Source organism: Anoplolepis gracilipes, chromosome 10 (genome assembly GCF_047496725.1).
Source record: "Anoplolepis gracilipes chromosome 10, ASM4749672v1, whole genome shotgun sequence".
Lineage (NCBI taxonomy): Eukaryota > Metazoa > Arthropoda > Insecta > Hymenoptera > Formicidae > Anoplolepis > Anoplolepis gracilipes.
In genome coordinates this window covers 9,987,545-10,009,954 of record NC_132979.1, presented here as the reverse complement: position 1 = coordinate 10,009,954, position 22,410 = coordinate 9,987,545, and the positions used below count along the sequence as shown (strand labels likewise).

Sequence of the window (22,410 nt, the reverse complement as noted above, 5' to 3'; positions counted from 1 at the left end):
ACCTCCATGCTTCATTGTAGGTATTACACACTGAGGTATCATCTTCTCTGAGCTGCTTCTTCTGACAAAGATTCGACAACGAGAACCAAAGACTTCAAACTTAGATTTGTCAGTCCAGAGAACATTTTTCCATTGTTCCAGTGACCAATTTCGATGTTGTAAAGCCCACTCATAACGTTTTTTCTTATTTATTGGACGCAGTGAAGGTTTTTTCACTGCAACATAGCCTTTTAAGCCAGCACCTCTTAAACGTCTTTTCACAGTAGTAAGTGATACTGAATTTTCTCGGGTTTTATTGATATCTGCACATATTTCTAATGCTGTTAATCTTCTATTTCTTTTGCTAGTAACTACTATGTGCTTATCTTCTTGAGAAGAGGTCACTTTCGGGCGTCTTGTGCGAATATGATCGCGATGAGTGCCAGTGTCCTTAATTCTCTTAATCGTTGTTTGAACTCCTTTCAAAGACACTCTTGTTTTTTTTGAAATTTCTCGGTATGATATGCCTTCATTATGTAAAGTCAGTATGGCACTACGAGTCTCGATAGATATTTCTTTACGTTTTGCCATTTTTTGTAAGATTAGAATAAGATTACTTGAAAATTTGAGTTTACTGTGCAAGTGTTGTTAAGACGTCTCAATATCACGTATGGAACTTGTGAAAAATTTAATTTTTTCTTTATCAACTTAAACAAAATACAAAAAAACTAGAGGGCAAAAAAACAAACAGAAGATCCAAAGTTGTTATAAAAGTTCTTATTAAGACAAAAGTCTACATTTGTACATAAAACACATTCTTGTAGTTTTTCTCTAAAAGTATTTACTTAAAATCAAGTTGATTTATAGAATTAGACATAATATGTTCTAAACTATTTGTTGTGCCTCCAGGAGGGGGGCACAGGATTTTTCGGGATTCGTTCAGGGAAGGCCGGGGATACGGCGGGCAGTGGCCTCCTTTTATTTTAATAATATTTTTAATTGTTTGCTTTCTTCGTTTTATTATAATAAATAACAATTAAATAGACTCAATGGGTTGGTATTTTGTCACTGCTCCCAGCGTACGTATTTACACTCGTGTGTATTATCGGTTAAAGGGAAAGAGCGGTATCTCTCGTATACTCTGTTGTACAGGTAGTCTGATACGCGTCGGCTTATCTCAGGCGCGCGTATATCTCTTAGTTATTCGTGTATCTCGTTCTATTTAATAACTGTCCGTGACGATTATTCCTCTTTAGGATCTGATCAACGACTGCCCGTCGCTTCATCGCGGCGGGTACTGAGCTTCCCTCCGAACTGCATGGTTTTTCGGAAGGGGGTCCCTTAGCAACATGACCAAATATGGTTATGTTGCTGAATTCGCGTTTTAGTGCAGGCGAGGAAGTTCAAAGTCGAATTTCCTCGCTTGTACTTTTAGCAATTCGGTGACATCTTTCCCGTGCGTCTCCGAGAGCGCTTTCCGGTTTCGCGTTCGCGCTCGGTCTCGGGCGCGCGTGGCTCGCTGCGTTAGCGGCTCGCGCGATTATCGCTTCGCTTGCGATGCATTCCGGCATTAATATAATTATATGTATATATATATATATTCATTAAATCTGTAGCCTTTTCTGGGGCTATAACATATTATTTAGTAACAAAAAAGAGCTACGTTGATGATGTAGAGTTGATATTTAGTACAAATTTCAAAAGTGGCAAGTGTATCTAAACTTTTGGCCGGCAGTGTATATATATGTATAATTATGTATATATATGTATACATATATATGAATATGTATATGTACATGTATATGTACATTATGTTATATAAAATATTTCTATGAAATTCTATTATATTCTCAGAGAAAGAGAAAGAGAGAAAGTAGAAAAATAAACGAAGAAAGAAATAGAAGTAGGACAGAAAGAAAAGGAAAAGAGAGAGAGAGAGAGAGAGAGAGAGAGAGAGAGAGAGAGAGAGAGAGAGAGAGAGAGAGAGAGATAGAGAGAGAGAGAGAGAGAGAGAGAGAGAGAGAGAGAGAGAGAGAGAGAGAGAGAGAGAGAGAGAGAGAGAGAGAGAGAGAGAGAGAGAGAGAGAGAAAAAGAGATATTGAGAATGAGAGTGAAGGAGGAAAAACTGAAAGAGAGTAAAATAGAAAAAAACGGGATATTTTGTATATTCGCATATTAATTTTTTAATTATGCAAAGAAAGTATTACGTATAATTGTTTATAAAAATAATATATATATATATATATATACATACATATATGTATACATATATTTATACATACATATATACAGGGTGTCCCAGAACAACCTTCCGTCCGTAAAATGACGTATTTCTGATACAATTCTAAGACAATTTTTCCTTTACCAAAATTTGATTTGAAGCGTAGTTTTTGTGTTATAAGCAAAAATAGTTAGCAAATCACGCGTCGAGTATAGAAGGCAGGAAGGAGCGGCGCGACGCACCGCGAGCGCGGGCGCAGCTGACCGTCCGACGGGTGATTACCGCCGCATGAGTCGCTAACTATTTTATCTTATAGCATAAAATTATGCTTTAAATAAAATTTTAAAGCATAGGTAAAGAAGAAAATGTCTTATAATTACGTCAGGAATAAGTGTTCCTTAAAATAACGTTGGACGCTGCGATCAGCTGATTGCTACACGCGATGTGTCTCTCAGCTGAGCCGGAAAATCAATATATCGATCAGTCTGAAGTCGTTGACGACAATGTCGATGACAATCGAAGGAGCGTCGCCATCGCAGAGGCGGTTATTTCTCTCTTTCTCTTTCTTTCACTCACTCTGTTTCTTCCTTTTACGCACACACTTAAACATACACACATCGCGTGTAGCAATCAGTTGATCGCAGCGTCCGACGGCCGGCGACTTGGAACAACTTTTGGTCATTAAAGTAATATTATTTTAAGGAACACCTATTCCTGACGTAATTATAAGACATTTTCTTCTCTACCAAAATTTTCAGGAATACGTCATTTTACGGACGGAAGGTTGTTTTGGGACACCCTGTATATTATGTATAATTTATTCAGGGTGTCCGGTCGCGACTGCCCCATAGCTCAAGGGCAGATAGAGCAGGTCAAACTGAACATAAAAGTCCTCTACCATTTTGCGATTTGCGCAATAATTATTAAACTATTAATTAAAAACGCTCGGCGAACAATATTATATATAGCCCTAGAAAGGTGAAGCGATTATTACCGGACACTTTGTATATATACAGGGTGTCCCCGAATTGGCGGATCAACTCTCGTGGGTAGATAGAGCGTTAATCTAAAGAAAAAAATCTTATATCATTTTGCTAAATTCTCAATAATTAATGAGATATAAATTAATAAAGATCGGCCAATCCGTGCTTTAAATTCTGTTTTCTGTTTGAATTATTCAAACCCTTGTAGATTATAATATATTATCTATCTAAAATAATATAAATAACAAAAATTATTTTTCTAATAGTTGCAGGCTCGTCACAAGGAACATCAAGACCTGAAGAAACTATGGGAGAGAAAGGTATGTTATATTTTTGTTAAATATACTTTAAAACTTGTTTAAAGCGTCATATAACATTTAATTTGTATCAAAAACATTATATTTTAAATATAATTTAGAGTAAAATATGATACTTCATACAAATATTTTATAAATTATAGTTTGAGATTTTTAAACTTAAAAAGAGTCGTTAAAAAACGCTAAAAAAATTATATTTACAATAAACAATTATACGTTTAAAACACGTTGTCATTTTGTGGCATTTTCATAAACGTTTATTTAATGATAAAAATACTTTCATTTAGTCTGCATGTAAATAAATCTGTTATTTGTCCACTATTAAAACATATATTACTCTAAACCATATTTAAAATATTGTTACGTCCTGTCGGTTCCACGTTCTTCCTCCCACGAAATGAACAATAATCGTCCGATCAGTCACAAAAAACGGGTCGCGTAATAAAAAAGAACCGTTATTATCAAATAATGTTTAGACCTACTAAAAACGATATCTAAACAAATACCGGAAGGGATCAATAACGAAATCCTCTAAACAACGAAACAGACAAACACAGCTGCATACTCTTAAGAAAGAAACAAATAATGCCGCTACGCACTGTCGGCTCCACGTTTTTCCTCGCACGAAAATGAAGCAATAATCGCCCGACTAATTATAAAAGGGATCGCGCGACGAAAAATATTTTAAAACATTGAAAACGATGTCAAAAGAAACGACCGGAAAGGACCGATAGTGAGATCCTCTAAATGAATAAATCGACAAACACAACTGCATAATCTTAAGAAAGAAACAAATAACGCCGCTACGCACTGTCGGCTCCACGTCTTTACCTCCTATAAAGATAAAGCAATAATTGCCCGACCAGTCATAAGAGGGCCGCGAAACAAAAAAAATGTTTTAAACATTGAAATCGATGTTCAAAGAAATGACCGAAAAGGACCGAAAGCGAGATCCCCTAAATAAATAATGGATAAAAACAGCCGCATAATCCCAGAAGATAACCAAATGAAAAATTTCCAAATTTCCTAAGAGGCCGTACAGAGCCCACCAATCAGCAACAATAAAAAAATAAGGAGGAGAAAGATCTCACCGAACGACAGCTTTTACACGTCAAAATCTCAAAAATACTCCCGCCCAAATTGTTAACACGCCCTCAAGATTTAATATAAAAAGGGAAGACTCGCGCATTACGATCATTCCAAAATTTAAAATCAGTTGACAGTACAACATCAGATTCATTCGGCACAGATTTTTCGGTCGTTCGCTGACTCAAGCAATTCGTCTACACTACGGGAGTTCCGTTTTAAAACCTATTAGAGTCAGTGCTCAACAAGACCACCCGCCGAGTAAGACCACAACTGGAGCCACAACTACATCAGCAGTTAAAACGCAACCAATCTGCCCAAATAGTAAGTTTAATTTCCTTCTCTTTTGTTTTTTTTTCTCTCATCGTCTCCTTTCCCCTTTATTCAACCTTATTCTTTATTTAAAATGCCTAAAATCGCGCCGACCCGCCGATTCTCGCGAGCCAACCGAGACCATAGATCGGACAACACGACCGTGTGCGAAATCGCGCCGTAACATACATAACACTGTTCGTAAATCTTTATTATTATTTTTTTTCTTATTATAAACTATTGTACAAATACCAACCAGAATAAAATCTTTAGAATCGCACTCGTTCCCTTTCTTTTCTTTGGTTGATGACCTCCGTACTTATATAACACCCGCGATCCACACACACTCATACAAATAATATTAAGGCGGATATCAATAAAGTTATATGTATAATGGTAGGGATCAATTGAATAAATGTTAATTTAAAAATTAAATGATCGGTAAACTTATTTAACTCCCTCACTCCCTCCACGCGAAAGATCACACCAGGTCCCGTCCCGCGTAAAAGAGATTCGATTCACTTACCAAAAAAGGACCACCGAGAGAGAGTGTTCGCATAACAGAGTAATAACGACACCTGTCGTTTACCTGTTTGCTAACCTGCAGCTCGCTCGACCGAGTCACTCGTCGATAAGACTTTTGACATCAGAACAGTTCCTGTTACGCCCTTCCTCTGACCCATCCTTTCTACGGGCCTGGACGTAACAATATCATATAATGTTTTTGATACAATTTATACAAACTCTTATAATTATAACAGTTAATATACCATCTAGAGCGATATAATTTTTAAAACATTGTTTTATTTTCAGTACCGTCGGACATGCCAACAGAGCCACAATGTACGGAACCGATATGCCCTTACTGTTTGTCTTCAAATCCAACTGAATTACACCTGTAAATATGTTCGAGATATTCTGCAGGTTGGTAAAAACTGTTTTGTTTTTAATATGTGTTTGACTTTGTTTCAAACATCGTTAAAAAAATTATATTTATAATAAACAATTATATGTTTAAAACACGTTAAAGTGTCACATAACGTGTAGAGTATCATATATAAATGTTTTATAAATTATATTGTGACGGCATACCGTCACTAGTGGTCGTGGAGCCGAACACCCACTCCGATTTTGCGACCCGGCGCAAATGGGCGCCCCACCGCGCGAACTATCGCGCACGCAACTGGGATCCCCCTCTTTCTCGAATGAAGAGAGGGAAGACTCCCGAGTATATAAGCCCGACCGACCAACGACCAGACACCTGTCCTGATCCTGAATCCGGCCGGGCAAGAGCCTCAGAGCTAAGGTCCGAAGCGAAGCCAACAGCTAGACTCGATCCTCTCTCCAAGTTCCTGACCGTCGATCCGGGAGAAGGGTGTTCCCGGTGACCGACTCTGTTCTCGACCACGCGATCCGCGAGGAGGGTGTGCTCTCCTTCTGCCGGGTGTTCTCGGCGGTCGCGATCCCAGCCAACGGTCGATCCGGGAGAAGGATGTTCTCTTCTCCTGTCGGATGTTCCCGGCGGTCGACAGCAGCGCGCCAGATCGCCGCCCCAGCGGCCCGCTTGCCGTGGTTATTATAAACAATAGTTTATAATAACTACGCCGTGATAATTGTACCCTAAGGCGACTCGCCCGGTTTGTATATAGTCGCGCGGCACCGCGAACCGTTGCGCATCCGGGTAGCTCGTAGGAATTTGCATGTGCTGCGACCCGCTCGCAACCTCGCGCCGCCTAGCCTGTAAGCACACATACCGCTTGCCGACCCCGTTCCGCTTGCACTCACATACACACACCACACATACACAACTACACATGTATAAAGCACACGACCCAACCACATGTAAATACTCCCTGTAAATAAACCGCTGTTATACGAAAACCCGTCTCGTCAATTGGAGTCTTCCCCTTTTCCCGAACCCTTTCGGAACCGGACGAGCTAGTCCGAGACGTCGGAAAAGGTGCATCGTTACAATATGTTAAAAAATCAAATTTCTGCATTTAAATTCTGTTTTCTGTTTGAATTATTCAAACCCTTGTAGATTATAATATATTATCTATCTAAAATAATATAAATAAAAATTATTTTTCTAATAGTTGCAGGCTCGTCACAAGAAACATCAAGACCTGAAGCACTTATGAGAGAGAGAGGTATGTAATATTTTTGCTAAATATACTTTAAAACATGTTAAAGTGTCACATAACGTTAAGAGTATCATATATAAATGTTTTATAAATTATTGTTTAAAAAACTCGTAGTCTCGCATTATGTAAACTCAATAAATTTTTTTGCGTCGCTGCCCGCACATACTGCCTCTGAATTAAAAACAGACAATAGAACAAAAAGGCACTATTACAAATATATTGGACGGTATCTTCCTAGACATGGAGATGTACTATTGTCCAATTTGTACAGATTTATTTGAGTACTACCCTTATTTTCGATTACATTTAAATGGACACAATGTCGGACATGAAGATTTATTAGTTTTGGACTCCGTTCTATGTTATAATAAGTTTAAAAATTATGTATGTCCTGGCTGTGAACACTCTTATGCTTCAAACCGGAGTCACAAGTATCACATGGGATTATACCACGACTTCAAACCAAAAGTCTTCATAAAACGACCAGTATTGCTATGTGAATGCGGAAAGTAATATTTTTCTGCGCTTGGTTATTCAATGCACCGGAGAATAACGAATAACCGTCCACCGCAGCCCATTAGATGCTCTATATGTGGTCAAGATTTTGAAAGTGATGAAAATCTCAGAGAACATATGATAAACGTTCATACGCAAAAATAAGGATCTCAGGTACAAACCATATTAAATTAGCATTTTTATGTAGAGGAATTATCTGCTGAGATCAAATCAAATTGACACAGCGATGAGTGAAAACGGCCTTCTGATTTTTTTTATCTCTGTCTTTTTTTTCGTACGTTACATGTAACGTCCACTTTAGTTACTCTGGTGAAAAACATTCTCAGAATTTCTTATAAAAATTTTTAGATTTTCTATATAATTGACTTTTTAATAAATCAAACTTTATATTCAGATGGAGAATATTCAGCAAATATTCAGATAAAGAAAATTAGAAGGCCGTTTTCAATCATCGCTGTGTCAATTTGATTTCATCTCGGGAGATGATTCCTCTACTTAAAAATGCTAATTGTGAAAATATTCCAGATATTCCATTAACACATTGTTATATCTTTATTTCATTATCTAATGACTTGCGTTCTTGTTTTACTAACAAAAATGAAATGCGTTTAAAGACAAAGCAGAAAAATGAAGGCTGATAAAGTTTTCATAAATCTGAAAAGGAAGCTGAAAATTTATGAGTAAATTTACATTATTTCTTGTATTTCTTCAGATCAGTTGCGACGATTTTTCCCGTCGGGTAGGAAGGGACAGGCGGCGAACAGGAGAGCGGAGTGGCCGGTAAATCGCCGTTCAGAAAAAGGGAGGCGAAAGGGATGAAAGCGGGGTGACGTGACAGGCAGGAGACGATACACGAAAAATACCCTGGGCGCCAGGCGCGGTCTTTCACGCGCCAAGTCGCAAAAAGGCGCGAAAATCGCCAAAGATTAGCCGGATATTTCTTTGCCCGTCACGACGGGCCAGCTCACCTAACGGTAGAGGGGAGGGTCGTTATGAAAGGGACGGTTCCCGAAGGAAGTGCAAAGGCTTATTAAGCTGCGAGTAGGGGAAACCCCTGGCTCGAAAAAAAAGAACACGTAGTTAATATAATAAAACTTAATGACAAATTTATTCAATCGGACGACCCGGAAAGTCGCGGGTCTAAAAAAGTACAACAATGATGCTCGCTCGATATCGGCGGTACAAACGGAGCAATCGACTTCAACAACTTCGAGCGGAAACGCCGATAAACGGGTGACAGAACAAAACTCTAGGACACGACAATTGCTCACGATATCGACGCGAATGTCGCGAGTCGGGGGATAAAACAATGCGAGGCCGAAAGCGCGGCAGCTACAATCTCGCGCCGTTACTAGAGCGTACTCGCAAGCTCACGGAATGACGTATCCTGATGGTTGAGAAGGATACACCGTCGACAGTTCTGGTTTCCGACAGCCGATCGCCTTGGCGGTAATAAGCCGCTGGGTGAAATCCGCAACGAGATTGATGGTCGAGAATCGAGGTCCTTTTCGGTGTATGCGAATCGCGTGGTCCGCTCACAAGAATTCTGTGGTGCTCACCCTACGTTGGCGGGGGAGGAGGGGAGGAAATTAGTCGTTTCCCGAACCCCGCGAGGCCTCTACTTGTGCCGGCGGCGCCGCTCCTCCACCAAGGAGACGGTGACACGCACTTTTGTACCCGCTAATACGAACTCTGGGATCTCACAATTTTTCTTGCGCAGGCACACGACAGCACTCTCGGGGGAATCCGGCGATTCCACCCGGCGACAACTCACTAAAACCGTATGGGTTCGACAACGAGGTAGATCTTGGACAAACGTTAATTGGTTTGCGAAGAGACGAACGATAACGCCGGGTAAGTCAGCGCCTTACGATCCTCTCGAGCTCCTTGACAGCGGTCGCTCTCCAATTCCGATACGCAAAGACTAAAACACCAAACGAAATCACTAACAGCCCGTTATGGCGCGTCCGAGTCAGAGGGGTCAACTACGCGGATCGTGTCGGGGTTGGCGTAATCCGCGTAACAAATATGCGCCAAAAATGTTGGACAGCCTCACCGATGAACTTTCTCCGACGTGGCCCACAATCGTCGTTCTTGCGTGTCGCACCTAGTATAGTCGCTCACTCTAGTCGCTTCGCGGGATCGTACTCGACTGAATCTTGGTTGAGTCGAATCTCTCTCTAAACTCTCAGGAATGCGTATTTATTCCTGCCGCCCTACCGCTCTCATCGTTAGCGGAGAATGGACTTTGCGCGCTCAAAATTTGGTTACACGCACGGACGTATCACGTGCTTGGGCGCCCGGGCCTTCGGCGGATGGGCTGCGCACCGCGAGTGCTCTTACGGCTTCCTCGCGAGATTCTCCCTCTCGGCAGCATGGGTGATCGGCGCAGTCCGGTTATGTCCCCTCGGGTCCGGTCGTAGCCTTTCTATGAGCGTCGCCATAAATTTCCCATCCGCTGTTGGGGCGCATTCTCGCCCTCAGCTGTCGGTCGGCCCTGCCTTGCCGGGCCAATTCTCCGGGCGTCCGTGAGGGTGGCCGATCCTTGTTGTTGCCGCGCTTGTGTTTACGGCATTCCTGAGCTTTTGTCTCCTTTGTAATACTCCTCGTCATAATCCCTCGTTGTCACCGTGATTTATGACCGGAAAATATACAATTATAACGTTCAAATTTAAATTCGGATAATTGAAATCGTTCGCCTCTTTGGGAATCGCGGTAGGGCTCTCGATTACTCGACCGACGCGTATACTCGGTTTGAGCTTCGCGGTATTTTTTAACGGGGACGTCCGTCGTGACGGCCACGTCACACATTATATCTGAAATATCTGGAATATTTTCACAATTTGAGAAATCAACGATTTATCAGCCTTTATTTTTCCGCTTTGTCTTTAAACGCATTTCATTTTTGTTAGTAAAACATGTAACGTCACGCCTTTCCCGACGTCTCGGATAAGCTCGTCGGTTCCAGGATTCGGAAGAAGGACGGGCACGGCGGGTGATAGACTCCTCTTTTCCGTATGTCGTGCTTTAGTCGAGTTTATTGTTCATTTAAAGCGTGGATATTTACAGTTTGCGGGGGAAAATATATACAGGGCAGTATATACAGGTGGATCGTCAACGTTGGCTCTGCGTTATTCGCCCGGAGACGGGTGGTTTGCGTGTTGTCGTCCGGAAACGGACGGTTTCAATCTCGCGCCCAGGGTCGGAGGCCGGGGACGCCCTGTCGGTTCAACGAGAACGCTCGTTTTCCGGAGGATGGTAGGACAAAGTGCCGGAGGCCGGGGACGCCCGGTCGCTTCAACGAGAACGCTCGTTGTCCGGAGGATGGTCGGACAAGGTGCCGGAGGCCGGGGACGCCCGGTCGGGTCAACGAGAACGCTCGTTGTCCGGAGGATGGTCGGACAAGGTGCCGGAAGCCGGGGGACGCCCGGTCGGTTCAACGAGAACGCTCGTTGTCCGGAGGATTGTGGCAAGGATAGCAATTCTGCAATATATACAAAAATATATAAATAGAACACATGTTATTAGAAGTGGAAAAAAATTAAGCATTATAATATATGCCACATAAAATTTTAACTAATTTATCTTCTTAAAATTAAACTAATCTTTTCTTATATATTTTTGCTTATTAAATGTTTCTATTCTTAAAAATATATATATAACGTCATGTTTTTTAGATAAATAAAATGGAGAATTATATATTTAAGAAAAGCAACATGATATGTACTTTTGAAGAATAAAAGTGTATTCTGTAAGCAAAATTTATATATATATATACACAAGAAAATGTTGGTTTAATAATTTTTTTAAAGAAGAATTTTGTGTTATGCTACGTTATAAACAAAAAATTTTTCCAAACAGATAAGTCTGTTAAACAGATTTTACAATGAATTTGCTGATAAATTTCGATAATAAGTTACAAATTTAATGCAAAATCTGTTACATCAGATAATGATAGAATATTATCAGAAATATTATAGAATCTGTTTACAATACTGTTTATCCAGTACTATATGTACTTAACAGCAAATTGACAGAAAAATAAAAATTTACGTAGCATAAAGTGTAGAATAGCCTGAAAAAATAAACAGCTACAATCTTTCGTTAAATTAGATTAAGTAAGGATATGTCGATAGACTCTGTTGACAGAACACGAGTTTAAGATGAACATGATTGCTAATGCTAATAAAATCTCTAAAAAACTTTTTGCTGACAATCTGTTTACATATTATTGCTAACTAGGTTATAAATTGTAACTTGCAATTGTTTTATTTTGAATGTTACTTATCTCTGAAAATTGGAATAGCGTCTTCAAATCCTATGCTTTAAAGATAAATCTCGCAAGCTTTATTCATAATATGCACAAGAAGGATCCACAATACAGTCGGACCTCTTATCCTACGATATTTTCGGTCCGGAATCTTCCCCTTAAACCTCTGATCCTACGACAAAAATTTGAGAGTGGGGGTATAATTCCCCTTTCGCGGTCGTAGCATGAGAGGATTTTTTGTCGTAGGATAAGAGGTTTCGTAGCATAAGAGGGTCGTAGGATAAGAGGTCCGACTGTATACACAAATAACACACACACTTTTATTCGACATTTGACGGTAAGACGCAATGGCGATGAACTGAACTTTTACACTTGGTGCTGTGCAACCTATATCCTATACATCTCTCAACCATACTCTTTTGTTCTACAGATTATATTGCAAAGAGAGCAATAATCCTTCAGTTGAGGCAACCAAATATGAGAATATTCTAACCGAATGTTATTTATCATAAAAATTATAATCATGGGAACGTATAGATGGGCATATCTTAACAGTTGTACTTAATGTACTAGCAATATAACTTGAACTTACATACATTTCTTTTCCAACCATAGAGAATGTTGTTGTGGCAACCACAGTAATTTTTTCCGTGAAAGGATAAAAGAAACGTAAGTAAGTAATCAATATGGCGTTCTACAATGAAAATGATATGATGGAAAATATACAAATAGCAGAGATAGCAGAATCTTCTGATGAAGAAGATATAATCATGATACCACCAGCGGAACCGATATTAGATGAAAATGATCACTTAAAATAAAACTTATAACTAATTATATAAAAATATTAAAAGATTATAACCTATTCTAATATTTATTTTTGGTTTATGTATGTCGCCACATTGAACTGTACTGTTACACCACCTCAGGACACAGACTTCTATTAGAAGAGAAGCCTGTGTGCTTATCCAAGATGGTCATGAGATTATTTGTGAGTTATAACATCATATATATTATCTTAAATTAAATTATTAAAATATCATAATTATTATCTTATATTAAATTAACTTTTTTTATATAGTGATCATGTCATAGTATAATTAACAAAAATTATGGTAATTATATAAAAATTCATGAAATATAATTTTATTTCTAGAAAACAAATCTTTACTTCATTGATCATTTGTATAATTTAATATTATGGAAACATATATATATATATATATATATATATATATATATATACACAGTGTTTTCTGTTATCTAACTAAAATTATCTAGATGTCTTTATTGTTTATTTTATCTTTTATCTATATGTATAATTAAAGTATATGACATCTTTATCTGTATCTCAGATTAAAAAAATAGTATTTTTTACAAAATATCTAAGGTAATGTAATCAGTGCCATTTTTCTCATTCTGCGTTCAATCATATATCTCATATATCTAAATCCAAGGATTTAGATTTTCTTAATCAATATCCAAATGTGAAAAACATTTTCTTAAAGTATAACACAACATTACCATCATCATCCGCGCTAGTGAAGCGTCTTTTCAGTTACGGGCAATAGATATTTGTACCTCGAAGAAATCGTTTATCCGACGATATTGTTCAAAAAACTATTATTTCTAAAAAATAAAAACTTGTAATTTAACTCTAAACCTTTAATGTATTAATACTGAAATATATGCTTATATTTTTTATAGTTTTCTGAAGTGTATTATTTTTATATAAATTGTAATTTTGAATATTATCTTAAAGTTATCTAGATAAAACACTTAACTAATTTATCTTTCATCGAGATATATATAAATTAAGATTATCTTTATCTTACCTCAAATACAGACATATATTTTATCTTATCTATATCTACATTATTTTAAATTATCTAAGCACAACACTGTATGTATGTGCGTGCGTGCGTGCGTGCGTGCGTGCGTGCGTGCGTGCGTGCGTGCGTGCGTGCGTGCGTGCGTGCGTGCGTGCGTGCGTGCGTGCGTGCGTGCGTGCGTGCGTGCGTGCGTGCGTGCGTGCGTGCGTGCGTGCGTGCGTGCGTGCGTGCGTGCGTGCGTGCATGTGTGTGTCGTAATAAAATATTTTAGCGATGAATTAACATTGTTTGATTCTTGGCGGAATATAAAAGACCTTATTATATTGTTCGCCTTGTTAATTGTTCGTACTTACAATTAGTAGTAAAATATTAGTAAAGATATGAACGCTTCTGTTAAATTTTTTCCTAAACGCGATTGTGACATATATCAAATTAAAATTCACTATATGACTATAGTTAATAATTAATTATCTTTTAATAAACGACATAAAACTATATCGCAACGATAAATCTTTATCCAAACACGATCTTTATTGCAAATAAAAATTAAAGCAATCAGAATAAAAGTTATTCTAAATTATCATTAAATTATGATCTTATTATTAATTCTTACGATGAATAATATACTTATTTCTTTAACAATATATATATATATATATAATAATAATATACTTATTTATATATATATATATATAATAATAATATACTTATTTCTCTAACAATATATATATATATATATATATATATATATATATATATATATATATATATATATATTGTTAGAGAAATAACTATATTATTCATCGTAAGAATTAATAATAATAATAAGATCGTAATTTACTGATAATTTAGAATAACTTTTATTCTGATTGCTTTAATTTTTATTTGCAATAATGATCGTGTTTGGATAAAGATTTATCGTTGCGATATAGTTTTATGTCGTTTATTAAAAGATAATTAATTATTAACTATAGTCATATAGTGAATTTTAATTTGATATATGTCACAATTGCGTTTAGGAAAAAATTTGACAGAAGCGTTCATATCTTTACTAATATTTTACTACTATGTATATATATATATATATAGAGAGAGAGAGAGAGAGAGAGTCATATATATGTATATATATTTTGTCCAATGTTTTAAATTTTGCTAAAATACGAGCATATATATAAATTAATTCCAGCAAATACAGAAAAAAAGCTTATCATAGATGAATAAATACTTCATTATGAGCTCCTTCCAGATATATATACTGAAGTAATAAACAAGCTTCCACCGATTTGAGGGTCATGCATGGAAAAATAATAAATAAACATAATACATAACAACTGTTATTTTCGTCATTCGTTTTCCGAACGTCGTGAAGAATAGTCAATACATAAATATAAAAAAATAAAATACAATAATTTTCTGTGTGGATTTGATAGCGACGGGCTGTTGTGCGGAGATGTCCCGCTTAGCGATGTAAGCTTTTACACTTGTTCAATTACTATTTTACTGTTTTAATATTTGACAACCTTTTTTTGGAACCTACATTGCTCGCGTGTTATTTTTGCAGACAATCAACCGTCTCAGTTTTCGGCTTTAAGCCCATTAATTTCAAAGTTGAAAAACTGTTTAACGTTGTATTAATCGAATCATGAAATTACCAACGCCGCTTACGATCCACTGGCTTCTTTGACTGTTCTCGAAAATATGTTTCTGTAATTAACTCAACGCACACCGATTAATTAAGTTAAGACCCGACCGAACAAATAATAATATCCTTAATTTGCGAGTTACATATGTCACTTCTTTTCTGTTCATTTATAATTTTTATTTTATTGCTAATATTGCGCTGAAGACGATTCAAAAAAGGAGTCAAAACGTCCGCACGCTCTCTTCTATACACTCTATCATCATTTTTTGTTATACAATTATAATTTTTCATGTTACTTGATTTACATTTAATATAATTATGTTTATTTTTACCAATCTGTTGTTCTTTCAGTTTGTTCTTTTATTCTTATTTTTATTGTATAGTTAATAATGTCAATAAGCTCTCATGGCCTTGTTTTTTCTTAAGTATTATTAATTTATGGAGAGCTTGAATAATATACCAATTAATTATTTTCTCTCCAAAAAAAGTGCAAAGTTTCACGAGAGAGAGAGAGAGAGAGAGAGAGAGAGAGAGAGATTGACCACGTTGCCGATTGGCCAGTTTAAAATGAGGCTCTCTGATTGGTTAATCGTTGCTGATGACCCTAGGCATCGGTTGATATAAGTGGCTGTGGTCAATCGTGACGTGGTCAAACGGGACGCTCCCTCTAATTGTTTTCTGTTTGATCAACGATTTTCTATTTTTCTTATTTTTTATCTATGCACATATAGCACATTTTTCTACTATTGGACAGAAATGCCAAAAATAGGAAAGATAGAAATGTACATATAGTACTTATTTTTCCTCTTGCTCACAATTAGCGCTTTTTTCCCATTCGAGTAAACATTCCAGTATAGCATAGAGTTCACTGTGTGACATAGAAATATGTACAAACCTGTCTGAAAAATTTGAGTTGCGTTTTTAGCATCAACAATACAAGGAAGGCCGTATTCTCTCGCCACGACGGCACTATGACTTATAAGACCGCCCAATTCTGTTACGATTCCACCTAATAAGTATGGACTCCAAGCAATGTCGGTGCAATATGTGATCAAAATATCTCCATCTTGTATATTTTTCGCCTCGGACAGATCTGTTATCACGCACGCTCTGCCTTCCACAGAACCGTTACAAATTGAAGTACCTTCAATCTTTGTACATCCTTCATAAAGTGAGGTGTCGAGCGTCTTCTGCAATGACAGATATTGTAAATATTATAATCTTAGAAATATTAATAACAAACATAAATACAAGAAAATAGATTGACGAATTATTCAATCTAGATAACACATACAATGGAAATAATTATACATACCTGTACTGGTATAGGCATGCCACTACTGAATTCTGGAAATTTTAATTTTGCTGCTTGCTGATAAATCTTTCTTCTACGTAGTGTTCTGAAAGATTTCAAATAAACTCATGCAATAATGAGTATTGTAATATAATATTTTACGAGCATAATAATAAGTAAACGATTAAATTTAGACTCATTTTTGCACGAGTGACAAATTGTGATCGTTCAAAAGTTGCCCGATCTCTTCGTGCGTAAAAAAAATATAAGATTTTCATCAGGTATTCAACTTTCTGCAACCATTAAGGCACAGAGACGTTTGTATGCTAATCTCAATGTATGTACAGTAGATACAAGTATGTTTTTGACATTTCTCTGCGTGTAACCGCTTTTGGCAAAGAGGTGTCACTTGTTGCAGAAGCCATTTGATGAACGATGACATTGGCGTCCTCAAAGCTGCGATAGTTTCCTGTATATTAAGCATTTTGCTCTCATAATTCTTTTCGACAGACATTGCTTGTTTCTGAAAACAATGTGGATGGAATATATATTATACATATACACAGAAACTTTATTAAAATATTTCTTAATCATTTTTCGATGCGATATTCCTTTGAAATATGTATTTCATACCTGAATCGTGCTAATAATATAATCGGACTTAAATATCCAAGGTTCGGAGATTAAATCTAATTCGTTAATGTCCTTGTGACCGTGCTTGTCAAAGAAGGCATGCAGTTCTTCTGCAGCCGGAAAACAATTCGATTTTAACCAATCTATAGCTTTCGCGGATTCAATTTTACTAAACTCTTCCGCTTTGCCGATTTTTTTTATATACGATGTTATTTTACCTAGGATTATAAGTACTTTGGTGCTAATGACATTGGTACACGAACTTAGCAAAACAGCGATATCCGCAAGATGATCGGATGTAATATTGTCACTACCCTTTGTTAGAAGCGACATCGCTATTATGTGGTAAGAGATGCTCGTCATAGTTGCTGTGTTGTGGCACTGTGCTAACTGAAATATATAAATATTTTAATAATAATAAAGATACTTTTTGTAATCCGTTAACAATTTAAAATATATTAAATTCAACATTTCTTCTCAATGAAGACATTTATTATTTTTTTAAATTTGATGAGATAACTTACTAAAAAGATTTCTTTATATTTCTTATCTAGGACATTGTACAAATTACGAGATGTATCAAATTCGTTGGCGTTCCAAACAAATTTCTTAAATGTGTCGGTTGCTACTTTTATTATCGCATCACTCATCCATGCTGTTTTAAACATTTCATATATCAAATACATTTTCCGCCATCTACTTGTGATACCGTATTTTTCTACCGCGGACCGGTGTATTTCGGGCGTAATTACTATGCGTCCGGATATGGCTAGGTCTGTCATTTTATTCGATAGTGTTATCTCTTTGTCAAACTCTCGTAAAACACACTTAAAAAAAAAGAATTATCAATCAGTTTACTCATCTCACAAATGCGATAGATGCAAATACTTACGTTGGAGTAATTTATTGCATCTCTCATATTAATCATATGAAAAAACGTGCAATCAAGATTATATATAGAGGCATTTGCCAAATTTAGTACTTTTACAGTGGTAGAGTTCGACAAAGGACTAATGGAATGTGGAAGCACTTCTTCGATGTTGGCAAAAAAAGTTATTAAGTCGACATCGGAAGGAACCTCCGAGTCTAATTCGTGCATTAGCTCGAAGTTTGTCCATTTGTTAATAGTAGTGATGGGTCATGCTTGCAAAAGGAAAATTTGCTCGCCGACAGCCGCTCATTCCATATCTCGAGCGGATCCAAAAAACGATTCCAAATGCAATCCTATTTTAGCTAATTTCAGAGCGATGGAATCAGATATCGATATCCTCTTACTTTCCTGTTCGTTCAGAGTCCACCTAGTCACAACATCATCCTTCAGCGATATCTTCTGTTTCTTACTCCCTATCACAGAGGCGCCTATAGCTAAAGTGTTGTTCAACTTCCTATAAATAGTCAGAGTATCAGGCTCAACTATGTCTGACTTTTTTGGTCCTCGAGATTCAAATTTATTGTTTCTATAATTATCAACCAGTACCTTACAAACTAACTCTTACAGAAAATATATTTTTATATATATATATATTTATATTATAATTAAATATATTTTTATATCTTGTGTGATATATATAATGCAACATTATTAATATTTATGCGACTGTTTTAACGGCTGGAAAAAATTATGACGCAATCATCAATTACACAGTAGGCGATGCAATTACCTATTACGATGATCAATTCTGTATACAATCCGTAATCTGCATGTAGAACTAAATGGAAGCAGAGGTATGTTAACGTAATGATTCAGAAGTCCTGTAACTGTGCCAAATTGAGACTTACATTTCCCGAAAGAACAATCTTAAATCTATCTTGTTTAAGAAATTGTCCGAATGTATAGGTACTGGATTAATTATTGTATGCTGTCCATATACTAGATCGAAGCAAATCAAGAACTCAGTAATCAAAGTTCAATATTTGACACAACCTAACACATTTGAACAAAAGAATAAATATATTTTACATTTTGCTGATAAACAATGTCAAAATGAGAACATTATCGGAGGAAAGGCATATTCCCTTGCAGTTCTGATATCTATTATCACTGATGATGTACGAGTATATATTTATAATGCACTTGAAAAACGACAAATTCATCATAATGAAATATAAACTTTTATTTTCTTTTCTAGTTTATAGTACCCCAAGGTTTCTGTGTAACGAGCCTCGTTCTAGAGCGGCAATTGCAACATCACAAACAATTGCAGGATTTGATCAATGATATAAAAGATATCAGTCGTGGCAAAAAGAAGGAGGATCTTAAAACTTATTGTGAAAAGTATGCGTCTAATGTTTCTACTTTTAAAAGTGTATTGTGGCTGTAAATCTTCTTTGTTTCTCAGGACAGTGTCCATTATTTAAATTACTCCGGTTGAAGAACAAATTAAACAAGCAATATTAAAGGGCTTAGAGGAATTAGAAAGGTCTGTAAATGAAAATGATATATGCAACCTGTACGCCGTAAGATCGAGCACTGTTGGAGAAGACAGCGAGGGAACTTCGGCCGCTGGTCAAAACTCGACGTATTTAGGTGTGAAGGATGCAAATGACATTATCAAATGCGTTGGGCAAGTTTATTCTCGTATCAAAACGTCGAGTACGGGTAATTTACTTTTCTATCCTGCCCAGAGAATGAGAGAAAGAGGAGCAGATTTATTTTTTTGATGATGATTGCATATACAGACGGCAGAATGGACTACCTATAAAAGTATCTATGGGTATTTGCATTCAGAAAATGATCGATGAGGAAACAGCTAGCGTTATGTTTACTAGACATCCTACAACCGGTGATCCATCTAGCATCATTATCACAGCTAATTATGGTTTAGGAGAAATATGTCTAATTGATATCAAATAGATGTACTACTCTGCATAGAGTATATATATATATATATATATACTCTATGCAAAGTAGTACATCTATTTGATATCAATTAGACATACCTCTCCTAAACCATAATTAGCTATGATATATTTATATAAATACAGTATTTATAATTATATTATTAAGAAGAGCAAAGATTCTATAAACATATATGTAACATATTTTCCTAATTTTGCGTGTTTAAATGATAAGTTAAGCAAAGTACATTTTACGTAAAAAAACAAACCTAATAGCTATTTTCTTGTGGATGCTCTGATATATTTATATCAACCAGAAATATTACTACCGTTAACGGTCATATCACGTTGTAAAGCACCAGTTCTCATCCAACCCATGTACCTCGTCAGAGTGACACGTCGTGTAAGAGAGATCGCCATATTAGATAAAGCAAATTGAGTGTAATCCTAAGTAAATCATAAGAAAACTCAAGACCGAGAACATTGAGGAAATAAATAAAATTATCACACTTGGAATAAAAGGACATAAAACACAGAGAAAGGAAGGTAACCTTACATCGCCGCCTAGTGCGGCATGCAACGAAACTAACCTACAGCAGCAAGTGAATAAAGCACATGGCGCTAAGAACAGCTTCAATGATTTGTTCGAGATAACAAATCATACGAGTAAAAAAAGGAAGGTAATGGAATTACAACAGGTAAAAGCAAAAATGGCAAAACAAAACAAATCATACTCTATCGAAATAAAAAAATCGTTTTGATGCGTTAAGAGAAACAAAGAACACAGAAATGGAATGCGATGACTACGATGATAATATACATGACCACTACGTAGAAGACAATCCCGGAAAATCAAGCACCATTACAAATTTAAGCGGTAAACAAAAGCCTCCACCAATAATTATACATGGAGAAGTAAAATCACATAGGGATTTTACAAACAAAATAGAAGACATAATTTCCAGCAAATTCTATATAAAATATCAAACTAATCGTACTGCCATCCACACTACAATTCAAGAAGATTATCAACAATTAATTAATGCCCTAGATACAAACAAAACCCAGTATCACACATTTACACTAAAGGACAAGAAAGTCAAAGTATTTGTCATAAGAGGATTACCCAAAAACATCGACATCGAGGACATAAAAAATGAGCTGAAAGAACAGGAAATTCAAGTAAATAACTCTAATGAAATGAGAGGTACGCACAATCCACTATATATGATGACAATGATGAGTATTATAAATGTTAAGATATTAACGCATCAAATTAAATACTTATGTCATACTAAAATTAAATGAGAGAAATATTAAGTATATAATAAGAAAAAAGATAACGCAATGTCATCGTTGTCAGGAATAGGGACACGCAACAACAAATTGTTATATCACACCTAAATGTCTCAAATGTGCGGAGGAGCATCTAACAAGAGAATGTAAAAAACCCGTAACCACTCCAGCAAAATGTGTAAATTGTGGCAAAGATCATCCAGCTAATGCTACTATCTGCGAAAAATATATTGAAAAACTTGAATGGATTACAAAATCGCTAACGCCAAATAAACAGTCAACAAAAGAAAACATCATAAACGCCATGGATGAGAAAGTCTTCCCCAGGCTGACCAGAAGGACATCAATCAAAGAAACGGAAATAACCAATCCCTGGACTCAAATGAATAGGTTACATAAACAAACAGTTGAAACTCAGGAAGAAGTAAATAGCAAACAGATACATTCACACTTTACCGTATTAGTAAGTGAATTGAAAATGTTAAACAATCATATTAATGTTAAAGGAATGCTTAGTGATATTAGAAAACTTAATTATAAACTAACAAAATGTACGTCACATGTAGAGAAATTCGAGATGTTCTATAATTTTACATTAGAATCAGAACAGAAAAATGACTAGTATAGTAATATGTAGCTGGAACGCTAATGGCATTCGAGAGATAGCAGGCTTGATAGAATTTTTAAACAGATGTAAAATTGGCATAATGTTGATTAGCGAAACTAAAATAAATGAAAAAGATAAATTAAAAGTTAAAGGTTATAATTGTATTTGAAAGGATAGACAAAATAGAGCAGGAGGAGTAGCTATACTAATTAGACAAGACATACCGTTTCAGGAAATAACTCTGAGCCCAGAAATTTCAGTAAAACATATATGCATAAGATTAGAAAATAATATACATATTATTGCTGCTTACAATAGACCATTAAATAAGTTCACAAATAGGGACCTAAATGTAAAGCTTAGTGTGACTAACAAAGTTTTGGTGGTAGGTGACTTAAATGCTAGGAATAAGAAATGGAACTGTCATAGAAATAATAGAA

The 22,410-nt window shown here is 36.2% G+C and overlaps 1 protein-coding gene and 1 pseudogene across 1 annotated transcript; one reads left to right on the top strand and one right to left on the bottom strand.

Annotated features, from left to right (window-relative positions):
- Window positions 1-15,321: 15,321 nt before the first annotated feature.
- LOC140670373 (rifampicin phosphotransferase-like) lies at window positions 15,322-18,932 on the bottom strand (annotated as a pseudogene).
- Window positions 18,933-18,942: 10 nt separating this feature from the next.
- Window positions 18,943-20,083, top strand: LOC140670371 (uncharacterized phosphotransferase YvkC-like). Its single transcript, XM_072900926.1, has 4 exons — window positions 18,943-18,954; window positions 19,359-19,504; window positions 19,692-19,793; window positions 19,909-20,083. The coding sequence occupies exons 1-4, from the start codon at window positions 18,943-18,945 to the stop codon at window positions 20,081-20,083; spliced, it is 435 nt and encodes a 144-aa protein (XP_072757027.1).
- Window positions 20,084-22,410: the final 2,327 nt, after the last annotated feature.

Bases quoted from the DNA above. Each gene is read 5' to 3' on its own strand.
- LOC140670371 (XM_072900926.1), top strand. The intron at 19,505-19,691 runs GTATGCGTCTAA...GTACGCCGTAAG, and splicing joins CTTAAAACTTATTGTGAAAA to ATCGAGCACTGTTGGAGAAG. The intron at 19,794-19,908 runs GCAAGTTTATTC...TTGCATATACAG, and splicing joins GACATTATCAAATGCGTTGG to ACGGCAGAATGGACTACCTA.